Genomic DNA, 14456 nt, shown 5'->3' with positions numbered 1-14456 from the left:
TTACATTGCCATGCTGAAAGGTTGCCTTATACTCTCATGGTCTGGTTGGATGTATGCCTTGCTGCCCCCACTCGTCAGATTTGTTATATCAGTCCACTCCATTGCTGATTCCACCTTGTCAGCTTGTCTATTGACAAAGGTTGTTTTTCAGATGTATTGGCATTCAATGGACCTTGACAATTTATCTCTTACTATTGTTCACAATGCTCACATTATCTATTTCTTGTTGACTCAGTTGAGCCTGTTTTGGCTCTGAATCAATACTCTACTGCTGCTACCATTAAGTCAGATTCAGCAGCCTTACTTTCCCATATTGCTCTAATGCCATTGGTGATGCATTAATTGAAGAGGATGTATCCATTGTGATCTCCCCCTCATAGCAATCGGACACACGCTGCCTCTGGTCATGCATCTTGTTTTATTGATTCCGCCCTTGTTGCTTCCGCATTACATGAGGAGTCACCCTCTCTTCTTGATGCATTGGAGGATGACCATTGAGTCATAGTCATGCATTCAACTTTTTACTCCTACTGACATTCAGCAGATTTAGCAAAAATTGGCCTTGATGATTTGCTCGTGACGTTACAGCATGCATTTGATATTCAAACATTGGGCTTTTGCACTATTTAAAGTATCCATAGTAATTGAGGGAGGCATCTTGCTACCTCCAATAAAGCTTTTGACGCTATTCCTTATCAGCGAATTGTCGAATGCCTTATTCCATATGCAATACCTGTTTGGAAAATCAGTATGCAATGTTTTAGTTGAGCAGATTTCAGCATTGCCCCATCTTTGGCATTGGCACGCAGTGAAGCAGAAATGCGTTTTCTTTATACTTGCCGCCTCCACTGACAACTATTGGGCATGATGTTCTGACACTAAAGTGTCCAACAATGGTAACTGTTTCTGACAATAGCCACTTCAAGTTGTGAAGCTAAGTGCTCCGCCATATATTGGCAGATCTTGGTATTAGACAACTGTCTTCTACCACCATTTTTTCACTCACAGTCGAAGCGCATATGCAGTCGTGCAGACACAGCACATTCTGGTGCATTATCGTTATGTTAGGAAAGGCTCCATGCAAGAGAGATTGCCTTGACCTATATGCCTACACAGGCCAATGTAGTAGATGGGCTTACCAAAACTCTTTCCAGGGTAGTCTGCTACACCCTGTACACGTTCACACCATTCACTTCAGGGGGGGTTTGTTAGCCTGGTTAGCCTGGAAGTCCCTGGGGTGAACAGCCCTACACACGGGCACTTTTTACTCTATGCTCGCAGGGGTTTTTTCTTGTGTGAACACACTCTTGTGTGAACACACTCTTGTGTGTTAGCCACATCAGCCCTAGGGCTAGGGCTTCTAGTAGTACTCTTGTATTCCACTCATTTCTTATCATTATCATCGAGTACTTTCCAGCATCGAGCTTCATCTCTCTTGCTTGAGCTTATCTATCACTTTGTGTCTGTGTGCGCGCACGCACGCACGGAGAGCATCTTCTCCCTCATCCAACAGATGTTGTTTATGTGTAACAATCTCTGATGATATAGAGGAGGTTCCCATAGGAGCATATGAAAATATAAAGCCAACCATAGTGATGAATGATCAGAGAGTGTCAAGGCATGATAAACCCAAAGCTTGAATGAAAAGGAGTCATACTATCGAGTATGTAACAAATACCATCTCTCCAATCCAGCCCAATATTGAGTGAGAGCATTATGGCCATAAGTGAATTATAGAGTTTCAACCATAGTAGAAAGACAAAGATTAGAGGCGTCTGTTTGCAAAATGAAATTGTTCCAAGCTTGACGCTCAACATGTAACATATGAGAAAAGCCAGATGGAGAAAGCTCCTCGACGAGAGATTTGCCAGCTCAGTACAAAGAACCTTGTTCCTATGCTCATCATTCTTTTAAGCATGATGATAAAACTTGATATTCACATTCTGATGTGAAGCCAATTGGTTTGGAGAAGAAGCCATGCTGAACCACACACTGAAGAGATACAAAACTGTTCACTGTACACAGACCCTTGTACACACACAAAGAAAGGGTCGTACAGAGAAGAGAAGTGAAAGACAGTAGCTGGGCAGAGGAAAAAACAGCAATCAAAAGTAGGTCAAAACAGGAAAGCATGAAGATGTGAAGGTGCTGGAAGACTCGTTAGAGAAAAGATGGGACATGTCCAAAACCCCAGCAATAGCAGCGAACTCCTGTATCGGCACAGCAGAGACACAGAGTCGAACGCACATGTGCGAAGGGGGAAACACATACACACACACACCGACGTTTATGAATGTCTGATGCCAAAATGGACAGTACAATATGCATGCGATTTTTGATAAAGACCCAATGGGCCTATGAGACCAAAGTGGTACAATAATGTCCATGGCATCTCATCATGGAATGGAAAATAAAACAGAATGAAAACATAAATATAGCTATTTCACTGGGGTGATACAAAACTGTCCATGGAAACTCGTAATGGAAAACTAAGAACATAAAAACATGGGAGCAACATCAGCTTCGAGTAGATGGTATACCACTCTCCAAAATGTCAAGCATGGGGTTGACGAGTATGGCCGAGAGGTCTCCCTCAGCTCTATCACATGGAAAGGTAGCTCGAACTATGCCGGTTTCCTCCACCTCCTGGGTCCGGAAGAAACTGGTGATGGTTGGCTGCCAAGGGAGGGGGCGGGGTGGCTAGGGCCTGTGTCTCAAGAAGGTGTCCCTGTGTCTGCGGAGCTCAAGCAGGAAGAGGCCTAGGCAACGTTGGTCCTGGAAGTCAATGATCCTCCTCACGAAATAGACAGTGAAACCTCCCGCGGATCTCATAGTATATTGGGCAGCGGCATATGTAATGCTCCTTCGTCTCAACCTCTGTGTTGCATAGTCGGCAGATCCTCTCTTCTCTGGGTGTCCGTACGAGCTTCCCGGCTCTGAAGATGCGCTCAGCTCTACCTGTCTCCACTCTGAGAGGCGGTGGGAAGAAACCCGTATTTGGCCAATCGCAATCCGCATGGCATGGGACATGTGAACACTCAAGTAGCCCGGCTGCTAGATGAATCCATCCTCAGTGAGTGTGAGGAAGTGGTCTCTGTAAAAGTGCATCTTCGTGGGGAGCTCGGGGGGTGTCATCCATGTGCAATGTGTGTAGAGGCTAAGAAGATCTAACCGGATAACCCGTTTGGTATCCTCGTGAGACAGCCGGAAAAAAGGGGAGTCCAAACTGTACCGAAGGGGGTGTAGGCGGTCCATGCAAAGCCCGTATATTGAGAACCAAGTGGAAACCAGTGCATACCATACTCCAAAGTGCCCCTCAAGTGCTAGCTGTCTGGAGGACTCCAGGGCAAGCCTTGGGTACCTATGGGGATCCATGTGACTGATGCGATGAAGGTACGTGACTGTCTGGAAGAGTGCCTCCACTACCATCGGGGCTGCAGCAAACTCTGCCTGGATAATATGGTGTGGGACTGATGGTTTGCTGCGGATCATACGGGAGAACATCATGACCTGGGGCCTCTCAACTCGCTGCCAATCCTCATCGGATAAATTTGGCCCCCAGAAAGCTGCTCCATACATCAAGGCTGGTGTGACGAGGGTGTCAAAGACAGCCCTTCGTCTTGGGCTCCTGGAAGTGTGCCTAGAAGCACTGCCGCTCAAGTAAGCTCAAGGTTGCATATCCCCGCGTCACTCTCGCATGTGCTGCAGGAAGCATGGTAAAGCGTGGGCCACTGAAAGTGACACCAAGGTAGACATAGGATGAGACAATCTCCACAAGATCCCCTCTATATGTAAAGCTCAATCTAGATGTGACAGGGCGGGAGGTATTGAAGACCATAACCTTGGTTTTACCAAGGTTAACAGAGAGGTCCCACTGAGTGCAAAAGTCATGTAAGGCATCCAATTGTTTTTGAAGCCCTTCGGCTGAGTCTGAGAGGAGGGCGATGTCATCTGCATAAAGTAGTATGGGGATCAATATGCCTGCCAGTGTGGGACCAACCCCGCCTAATCCATCAATGAAGCTCGAGATCTCGTCAATGTAGAGGCCGAAAAGAGTGGGTGATAGAGGGCAGCCCTGTTTCACCCCAATGGTGCTAGAAATCTCCTGTGATGTACCTCCTAGGGCTCTCACTCGTCCAGTGAGACGGACTCATAGAGGGCGATGATGCTCCAAACCATGTCAGATGGGACTCCGATCTCCTGTAGACGGTGTAAGAGGCGGGCTTGGGGTACAGTAAAAGCAGCAGTAAATCCTCTGGTGTCGTGCTCTACCCTCCTCGATGATGGCACGGAGGGTGAAGATGTGGTCAAGGGTAGAGTAGCTCCTCCAAAAGCCAGCCTGTCCTAAGGCTCTGCATCCCTAGCTCTCTGCAAATGAACTGAGCTCCGCCTCTAGCACTGATCCATAGAGCTTGGCCAATGTGTGGCCAATCATAATCGTCCTGTAGTTATTAGGATCAAGTGGGTCTCCGGCTTTGAGGATGGGGGTGATGGTGTTGGTGGACCAAGGGGGTGGAAATCCTTCACAAAGGGCTCTATTGAACATGTAGGCTAGTAGGGGCGCTAGGGTATCATGGGCATGCGAGATGTACTCGGTAGTGAGTCCCTCATGATCTTGGGCTCGTCCATTGCGTAGTCTACGAATAGCCTTGAGGACCATGCCCTTTGTGAAGAAGGTGGAGGTGGTGGGTCGGGGGTTTGGTGGTGGGGGTAGGGGTAGGGGTGGCTGATGGGGGATATGATAGAGGGAGCGTGCATAGGAGTGCCATGTGTCTGGGCAGGTGATCGGTGTGGGAGGGCGATGTTCTCGGAGTTTCCTACATGCCTCTTTGCAGTTCGGCCCTAAGAAAAGTCGGTATAACTCATCCTCTTTCCGAGCATAGAACTCCCGTTTCTTGCATCGGGTGAGCCGTTGAGAAATCCGTTGCGTTTGGCGCTTCGTCATTTGCCCAATCCGTACCTCATGCTTAAGACGGGAGCGTGTGGCCCGACATTCGCCATCATACCAACAGTTCTGGGGCATGGAACCGCAAGGTGGCTTGGCACCGCGTGCATATAAAGAAGCTGTGGCAGATGTGTGGAGTATGGTGGTGAGTTGTGTTGCGAGGGTGGATAGGGGGACAGTAGGTTCCACATCCTAGAGTTGGCGGTAGATGTGGTTGGAGTAAACAAGGTCAAGCTCGTGATCAAAGAGGACTTGAGTGTAATGTGAGATGGGGGGAGGTGGTGGAGGGACAGGTGGTGTGCAGGTAAGAGTGAAAGAGAGGTAGGCATGGTCAGCTTCAAAAGGGGGTGGCGGAATGGAGAAGTCGGGGATAAGGTGTGCCAAAGCCGGAGATCCCATAAGGTAGTCCACACTGCTAGTACCTCCTGAGCGAGGGAAGGAGGTGAGGGTGCCGGAGGAGGGCCATCGGGACATCCCGTTATAGATAATGAGACCATGTGCAGCTCCCAGCTCTAAGAAATATCTCCCGGACACTGTGACCTCCCGGTCCTATGATGATCGCTGCAGCCCTATGTCAGTGATGTCCAACTCCTGTAGTCTGATAGGGTCGTCTAGATCGAGTAGTGGGACCTGCTGACTTCCCGTCTTGGCGTTGAAATCCCCGAGTAGGACTTCCCCCAACTGTGAGAACTCCATGATATCCTCATATAATGGTAAGTACGGTGACTGGCCATGCTGTGCGGCGTAAGGGGAGTGACGTGGTGCAAAATAACACACAGCAATGTGGATGACTCTGTCACTGCTAAGCTGTAGCCGCACCCAAAGATATCATGCATCCTCGTCCTTCCAGACGATGCTGAGAATCTGTCGGAGATGGGATCTAAAAAGGACAGCTAACCCCCTAGAGCCACGTACTCCTCCTGATGTGCGGGTCTCGCCTCGAAAAGCTCATGTTTATTCCACCCCTATCATGCCCTCATTCCTCAAAATTCCAATGTTGCGAAATTATTTTGTGCTTTTTTGATGTGACAATCGCCACTAAAACAGTAAACAAAAAGACTGCAATGGCTTACCAAGATTAAGAGTGAGTAGGATAGCAGTTGTTGGAGCAAGTTTCAGAAGTTTCCCAATAGCCTCCGATGTTTTCCCCTTCGCAACTACCTCCAGATATTTCCCAAACAGAATAAAATTGATCAACATGACAGTAGTCTCAAAGTACGTGACTAACCAGTGTCCTGTGATCACTGCATAAATCAGAGCAAAGAAAGAGTAGATGTATGCAGATGTCGTCCCGAGCACTACCAATACATCCATATTTGCTGACATGTTCCTAAGAGACCGATATGCTCCCAAGTAGAAGCGCTTTCCAATAACAAACTGCACAGGGGTCACTAGAACCCATTTTAACCAATCCACTAAAACAAAAGGCCCGCATCGTAGTGTCAGCAGATGGTGGAAGAGAGAAATTTGGGGACACAAGATACCAAGCAAAAGAACAGGGATCTGCCACAGCAAAACACATTGTAAGCTTTGAAGCCTTCATAGATGAGACCCAAACGATAGGGTACACATGGTGTTTGGATTGGAAAAAAGGTGGTAGAAGAGGGGGCAGAGATGCATGGATAAACTCACACTGAAAACTAAGCTCCATCTTAGCAACTGCAGGAAACGCACAGCCTCAGCCTTGCCATCTGGAGAATATGAACTGTGCAGGTGTGAAAGTGTGACTCTAAATCTGCCTTCTCCTCTACTCTCCACAGCATCCACAATGGCTCTCAGGCCAATAACTTCTGGATCAAAGGTTACTTCTGTCCTCTCTAGCAGTGGCTCAACAATAAACTCTTTCAATCCCTGCATCTGGTTGAGCAGATCCTGCACAACTTTGCCGTCCTCGTCAGAAATCATTCCTGTCACTGTCAATTGCGCCTTATTTCTTTTCTCACTCTCAAGAAATTCAGCCTCAAAGCCTGCATCAGTGATAGCAGCAATGATCTCGCTTTTATCCACAACATGAGGGTTGTACCTTACATCACCCATGCTGGATGCTAGGCCCACAGCTGCCGAGCTTACACCGTCCAGTGAGAGTAGGATCCCTTCAACAGAAGCTACACAAGCTGCACAGCTTAGACCTGTAATTCTGAAACGCCCGGTTGAAGTAGACTTGTTGACAGCCGAAACAGGCACTGCAACTGCTTTGACCAAAATCTCCGCATCAAAACCAGCATCTTCTATGGCCTCTTTGATGTGTTCCTCCTGCACTAAGGGCAAGTACCAGCTTAACCACAATGAGAACTTGAGCAAGCATAATGCAGATTAGTTGATTTTTTTACAATTGAAGAGAACTCTCATTTTTTTAGGAAGAAAGGAGCCCTCTATTATAAAGGCCCTCAAAAAAATCCAGGGTCTTATATACACCTAATTAACAAAATATCAAACCCATCACCATGCTTCAACATCCAAGCCACCCAGTGAACATGCCTCTCCAAAAGCACTTGAACATGCCTCTCCAAAAGCACTTAACATGCCTCCACAGTTCCAACCACTATCAAAGTCATCTCTAAAGAACCACTATCAAGGAGCACCCCCACTCCATCTTTAAGGAGATCATAAAATCAGCAACAATAAAACAACTTCACAAACCCCCTAAGCTAACTCTTGTATGTTTCGAGAGGAGCAAACAAACTCCCTACAAGCATGTGGCAGTTGGCCTTGACAAGGAAAACATGAAGTCACTGTGGCAACATGATCAATATCACACAGCTCACAACGTTACATTCCCCAACAATAATCAAAGCTAGAGAATGAGTGTCATCTAATAGCCACCCTACAGGCTAGCTGGAGAAGAAACATCTACTCCTCTTTGATCACCAGTGGCAGGCTCAGCACCATCACTTGGGAGGAGCTTGTGCCTATGGTCTTGGACCAGGAAGAGCGTTTTACAAACCCTCCACATGGCGGAGATTCTGAGGCCTTGACTGGCTAGCGGTCGAAAGGCCGTAACAACAATAACAATAAGGGCAAAGGGAAGTCTTTTGAGAAGAAGCTCGATTCAGAACATGATAATTTGAAGGTCGAGCGGACCTGTAACAATTGTGGCGAGAAACACCACTATTGGAGGAAATGTCCTAAGCAGAGCATCGAGAAGAACGTTGATTCTTCAGCTTCAACTGCCAAGACTCCAGCTTTTGTTCACTTGGAGATTTTGGACACAGATGCTTCATCTTCTTTGAGCAAGGAGGCAGTTGGTTTCACCGCCAGGGATACTCAGGAGTGGATTCTCGATAGTGGTGCTTCTAGGCACACAACTCCTTCCCAAGAGTTATTACAAGATCTTAAACAACAGTCAGGTCGCATTTTCATTGGTGACAATTCCACTATACCGATTCATAGTGAGGGTAGAATGGAGATTATTCCCGATGGCAAAGGGGGGAAGCATTCCTCTCATGTTCTTTACGTCCCAGCACTTGGTTTTCATCTATTGTCAGTGCATGAGGTTTGCAAGACTGGCTTCCGGGTGGAGTTTAAGGAGCATTCTGTTGCTCTACGGGACAAAGAAACAGGCTAAGTTGTATGGGAAGGCGGAGTGGAGAATGGTATCTACAAACTCTCAGCACACTCTTCTCTGATAGGCACTTAGATCGGTGACTTGTGGCACTTCCATTTTGGCCACTTGAATGTGGATGCGTTGGGGCGGGCTTTTCGGGACCAGATGGTGGATGGCTTGCCAGATGTTGGCAACAGGCAGGGACGACGTAGTTCTTGCATTCGTGGTAAGCAGCACCGGGAATCTTTTCCGAAGCAAGCTACTAGGCGGGCTTTGAAACCTTTGGAATTGGTACACATTGACTTGTGTGGACCTATGCAGACCCCATCCTTGGGAGGTTCTTTGTACTTTATGCTGCTTGTTGATGATTGTAGCAGATTTACATGGGTTTATTTCCTTTCCCAGAAGGACCAAGCTTTTGATCGGTTCAAGGAGTGGCATGTTATGGTGGAGAAGGAGTCTGGATTGCAGATAAAGACTCTTCGGTCTAACAAAGGCGGAGAGTTCTCTTCTAATGCGTTTGTGTAGTTTTGTGCGGAACATGGCATCAAGTGGGCACTGGCCAATATAGGTTCGCCTTCGGAGAATGGAGTGGTTGAGCGAAAGAACCGGACTGTGGTGGAGATGGTGAGGACGATGCTAGAGCATCATGATCTTCCTCATCCACTTTGAGGAGAGGCTGTGGCTACGGCTATCCATATCCTCAACCGATCTCCGACGACTTCAATACCAAAGATGACTCCATTTGAGGCTTATTTTGGCAAGAAACCAGATGTCTCCCATTTCCGTGTGTTTGGGAGTGATGCCTATGTTCACATTCCAAAGAAGTAGAGGAGGAAGCTTGACTCGAAGTCCCAGAAGCTTATATTTGTGGAATATAACTCTCTTTCCAAAGGCTATAGGTTGTATGACTCGGAGCAGAACGAGATTGTTGTCAGCAGAGATGTTATCTTTGATGAGCATATTCCAACTTCCACTATTGATGAGCCGCCACTTCTTGGAGAACCAAATGATTCTGAAGATGATTCCCGGTCTATTCTTCCAGCTAGACAGCCTCAGTCAGTTATAGAGGTTGAGCCCGAGGCTGGAGATGAGCCCCAACAGCAGTAGCAGGAGACTCCGCGTTCTGTTCAAGTACCAAAGTGGTTGTTAGACACCCTTTGGGAGTCACGTATTACGGAGCTTCCCTTCGAGTGGACCACAGAGGATGGACCTCGAAGATCGCACAGAGTTCGTGACAAAAGTCATTCAACAGAGCTGTTACAAGTAAACTATACTTTGATGTCTCGTATCATTTGGGACAAAGAGTCCACTTCCATGAAGGAAGCTCTTTCTCAGGAGACTTGGAGGAAAGCCATGCAAGTGGAATCGGATGCCATAGAGAAGAATAAAACTTGGGAGTTGGTTCCGAGGCCGTCAAAATGGTCAATCATTGGTGTCAAGTGTGGGTCTTTAAGACCAAGTATACGTCTAATGGGTCGGTGGACAAACACAAAGCCAGACTTGTGGCTAAGGGTTATGCTCAGCAACCTGGCATCGACTGAGGATAACTTTGCACCGACAACGAGGATGACCACGATTCGGACCGTTCTTGCCCTTACCTCTTCTCAACGGTGGCCCATTTATCAGATGGATGTAAAATCCGCGTTTCTTAATGGTGACTTGCAGGAGGAGGTATATGTTGAGCAGCCTCCAGGCTCTGAGGTTCCAGGATCAAAGAGAATAGTTTACAGGTTGCGGAAGGCCTTGTTTGGTCTTAAGCAAGCTCCCAGGGCTTGGAATCAGAAGATTGATTCCTTCTTTCTACGAACAAGATTTCAAAGATCGGTTGAAGATCCTAACTTGTATCTCTTTGGGAAACGCAGTTTGGTCACGTTGATTATCCTTTATGTGGATGATCTCATTCTCGCTAGTGGTCACGTGGAGCACATAGCAGTGACGAAGGCTACCTTGTCAAAGGAGTTTGACAAGTTGATTATCCTTTATGTGGATGATTATCCTTTATGTGGATGATCTCATTCTCACTAGTGGTCATGTGGAGCACATAGCAGTGACGAAGGCTGCCTTGTCAAAGGAGTTTGAGATGACCGACTTGCTTATTCCGGTTCTTTTTGGGATTGGAGATTCGGCAGACCCAGAGAAGGTTCTTTGTCTCTCCGCATGGCTATGTTCATGAGTTGCTTGAGGCCTTTGGGATGGAGAATTGCAAGCCTATTACTTCACCGATGGACCCGAACACGAAGCTTACAGTGAATGATCCTTGTGAGCAAGTTGATGCCTCTCTGTATCAGAAGCTCGTTGGTTCATTATTTTGGTTGTTGAACACCAGATTGGACTTGAGCTTTCTTGTGGGACTATTGAGCTCATTCATGCAGACGCCTTTGAAGACTCATTGGGACGCAGGATTGCGGATCTTGCGGTATCTACAGGGTATGAAGGATCTTGGACTCTTCTATGACACTAGAGGGGGAATGACGGATGGAGTCAGACTCCAAGGTTGGAGTGACTCAGATTGGGGAGGAGATCCAGACACGAGCAGATCTACATCAAGCTACGGATTTACCCTTGGCTCAAGTTATTTCATGGAGCAGCAAGAGGCAACCAACTATTGCCTTGTCATCTACAGAGGCAGAGTACCGGGCTGCTTGCGAGGTTGTGGCTGCGGAGGTTGCTTGGCGAGTTTACGAAGTCTCTACCTCAGGCTATGCTCCGGCGGCACTCCAGCTAACTGGGGTTGGTTCCACATCCAGGAGCTGTGAAAGGGTGTTAGCAGTCATCTCCTGTCTGTACGTTACACACCAGGGCCATTGTTGTGGGTGTGTCCACCCATATAGGTGTTTCTCATTTTTTCCTGTTTTTTCCCATTTTTTTACTGGTCGTGGGCTTTTGTTTGCTGGACGGCTTGTACTGTCCTGGCCAACTATTCTTTTGCTGGCTGACTGCATGACTGCAGTCGTGGACATGTCCAGCAGCCTGTCGACTGTCTTTTTGCCTGGCCGACCAGCATAGATGGGTGGTGTAAATACCACCCATGATCCCCCACTCATCAGTTGTACCGGATCTTGTGTATAGAGCAGAGCTTATACAGCTTCTCTCTCTCTCTCTCTCTCTCTTCTGCGTTTTGTTCTCTACAGCAGTTGTCTCATATTTCTGCTGTGCATTCCGACAGAGTCTGCATGTACTTGGGTCTAATATAACATCAGCCACACCCCCGATAGGGAGCATTGAAGAGCTTCAAGCATGGGACATATATGCAATGGTTCCTAATAGTGTCTTGGGACAGATACCCAGCATCTTCGAGAACATCTTGAACCACTATGAGGCCAGCTTCGCTGCAGGTTGGAGTGGGGTTCTTGAGACAAAAGTGCTCAATTGCCCAAAATGCTGATGACAAAGCTAGAGAATCTCTCCGGGTCCCAAAGGGAGAATGATGAGATTCCCAGCACTATAGCACTTCCCGACCAGTAGAGGCACTATTGGATGTAGAACTATTATGTTTGGTTACAGAAGCTCTAGTAGAGATACTATTGGAGACAAAGCCAGTGGATGTGGAGCAAAGCCTACAAATGGACCGGATCAGAAGTGGAGCAAAGGAGTATGATCCACCCCAGTGCTCTTACCTCTCACCATCACACCCTAGGTTTGCAGTTCCAAATGCTTTCACAAATGACTGAAATGAAAGTGAATGAGCAATTGCTTCAAAAAATTTCTTGTGCATTGAAATATTTGTAGTGGTGTGGAGGGCCAAAAATTACTCACCTTAACCCTCATGGGATCATACTCTACAACTGCCCTGTTTTGGAGGAGGGCAACAGTGGCGGAGAGGACCCCATCAAGTTTCAGCAAAGCTTTCTCCACAGAATTTGAGCAGGCAGCACAGGTCATGCCCAGAACTTTCACCTCCACTTTGTCCGGCCAGACCACCGTTGCATTCGTTTCACATTTGTCCACCGCCTTCTTGTGGCCACCATTGGCTAAGCTGCTGGGAGATATCAAAGGTGCCACCTCAGAGTCCACATCATCCGGACCTTCTTCCAAATCCTGTTCCCACCCGTTGTTGTTGATGCTGATGTAACCACGGGACTTCCAGCCCATGAGTTGCAGTGCTTTGCTAGGGGAAGGAGGCATTCGATGCAAATATGATTGGAAATCAAAGGGGGCCTTTACAGAGAGTTAAAAGTAGAAATCTAGCTACTGCTTGGCAAACCCTTCAGCTCAAAAGATCACCCCCCCCTTCTCAAGATGTGTTCAAAGGATGCCTGGTACAAGGCGAAATGATGTCTGGACAAGGTCTCCCACGTCTCCGTAATCTGAGGTTATGTGGAATACATACAAGGTCGGCCACTGCTTCTAATCTAAGGTTTTGTGTAAGACAGGGCCGCCCACTTCTTCTAATCTATGAGCCTGTGCGTGTTACAAGGTCGCCCACTTTTTCTCACCCAAAGTTCTGCGAGCACATCAAAAGATTCTGTAATGCACACCCTGCTTCTAATCCAAGATTATGTTAATTGCAAGATTGCCCACTTCTTCTACCCTCAGGTTCTATGAGATACAAGATCGCCCACTTCCTCTCGCCTAATCAAATGTGTGAATATTAGTACATCGCCCACTTCCTTAACCTAAGCAATTCTGTGAATATACAATAGATCGCCCACTTCTATGTAAACTGAGACTCCTATGGTTCTGTGTTTCTCTGTGATCCAAGCTTCAATATGAAACAAAGATCGTCCAATTCTACGCACACCGCTGAAAATTGAGTCAAAATGAGGAAAAAATTAAACCCACGTCGCGGTATTGGAGGCCATTGATTTTTCTAGGCTATTTCTATTGCAAAGCGATGTGCTAGTACAAAGTGACGTTGGCTCGTCTGTTTCCTGCGGGAGTATGTAATTACTGCTTTATTGAAACAATTTGTTTGTTGGCCGCAGGAAGCTTCGCGTGAAGTCCACTACACCCTCGGACCCTCCTCCCCCAGCAAGCCAACCAACCGAGGTCGACGTTGAACGACCAGTCCACCCACCTTATTGATTTAGAGAATACTAGTATTGCACCGGCTCGTTGCTGCGGCCCACCAAGGTTTCAGAAAAGAACTATTCCCTCTCTACAACCCCCTCTCTCTCTCTCTCTCACACACACACACACCTCTCCCTCTCTCTGTCACTTACACACACTCTCAAATGTTGAAACTCTCTCTCTCTCTCTCACATGCACACACATATACACACGTGCTCTCTCTCTCTCTCTTTCTCTCTCTCTCTCTCTCTCTCTCTCTCACACACATACGCGCACACACACACGTGCACACACTCCCTCTCTCTTCTTACACTCTCCCACACATAGAAGCGCGCTCTCTCTCTCTCTCTCTCTCTCTCTCTCTCTTTCAATCTCTCTCTCTCTCACTTACACTCTCTCTCTCTCTCTCTCTCTCTCTCTCTCTCACACACATACACATGTAAATATATAGTGTATACAATATTATGTTTTAGATACATAAACCTATACATAGAAACATATACTTATACATATATACATGTATTTAAAAATTTAAATACAAACATCGACATAATTTAATTAATTTTGATTAAATTTTAATGTGCGAAGATGGGTGATAAGTTGTAGTCACTTTTAAATATATAGATAGATATATCATACACACATCTAAACACACACAGACACACACACACAAACATATATATAATTTATACACATACATACATATGTATGTATGTATGTATAAATGTAAATAAAAACACACACACACACACATGTATACACACATATACATATATGTTCTCTATTTAATTTATATTTTATTAAAAGATACTTTTTATTCTCTTTCTCTCTCTTTTCACCCTCCCTCATTACATCTCTCTCTCTCTCTCTCTCTCTCTCTCTCTCACACACACACACATGTACACACTGCACATACACTAATCTAAACGCACACTCTCTCCTCCCACACAAACT

General features: G+C 46.6%; 1 protein-coding gene across 1 annotated transcript in view; it reads right to left on the bottom strand.

Annotated features, from left to right (window-relative positions):
* RAN1 (copper-exporting ATPase / responsive-to-antagonist 1 / copper-transporting ATPase (RAN1)) overlaps window positions 1-13512 on the bottom strand; it is a 49690-nt gene extending 36178 nt beyond the window's left edge. Inside the window, exons 1-3 of the mRNA XM_086799224.1 lie at window positions 12249-13512; window positions 6578-7198; window positions 6019-6448 (exon numbers count right to left, since the gene is read on the bottom strand). Of these exons, the coding sequence (XP_086655350.1) occupies window positions 6019-6448; window positions 6578-7198; window positions 12249-12617 (1420 nt within the window). The 5' untranslated portion in view covers window positions 12618-13512. The remainder of the gene's footprint in view (window positions 1-6018; window positions 6449-6577; window positions 7199-12248) is intronic.
* Between the last annotated feature and the right edge of the window lie 944 nt (window positions 13513-14456).

This window comes from Cibotium barometz, chromosome 6 (genome assembly GCF_041138505.1).
Source record: "Cibotium barometz isolate CiBa-2024 chromosome 6, ASM4113850v1, whole genome shotgun sequence".
In the NCBI taxonomy this organism is placed as follows: domain Eukaryota; kingdom Viridiplantae; phylum Streptophyta; class Polypodiopsida; order Cyatheales; family Cibotiaceae; genus Cibotium; species Cibotium barometz.
Note: the sequence above shows the minus strand (reverse complement) of the source record. Positions and strands in the feature narration are given on the sequence as shown.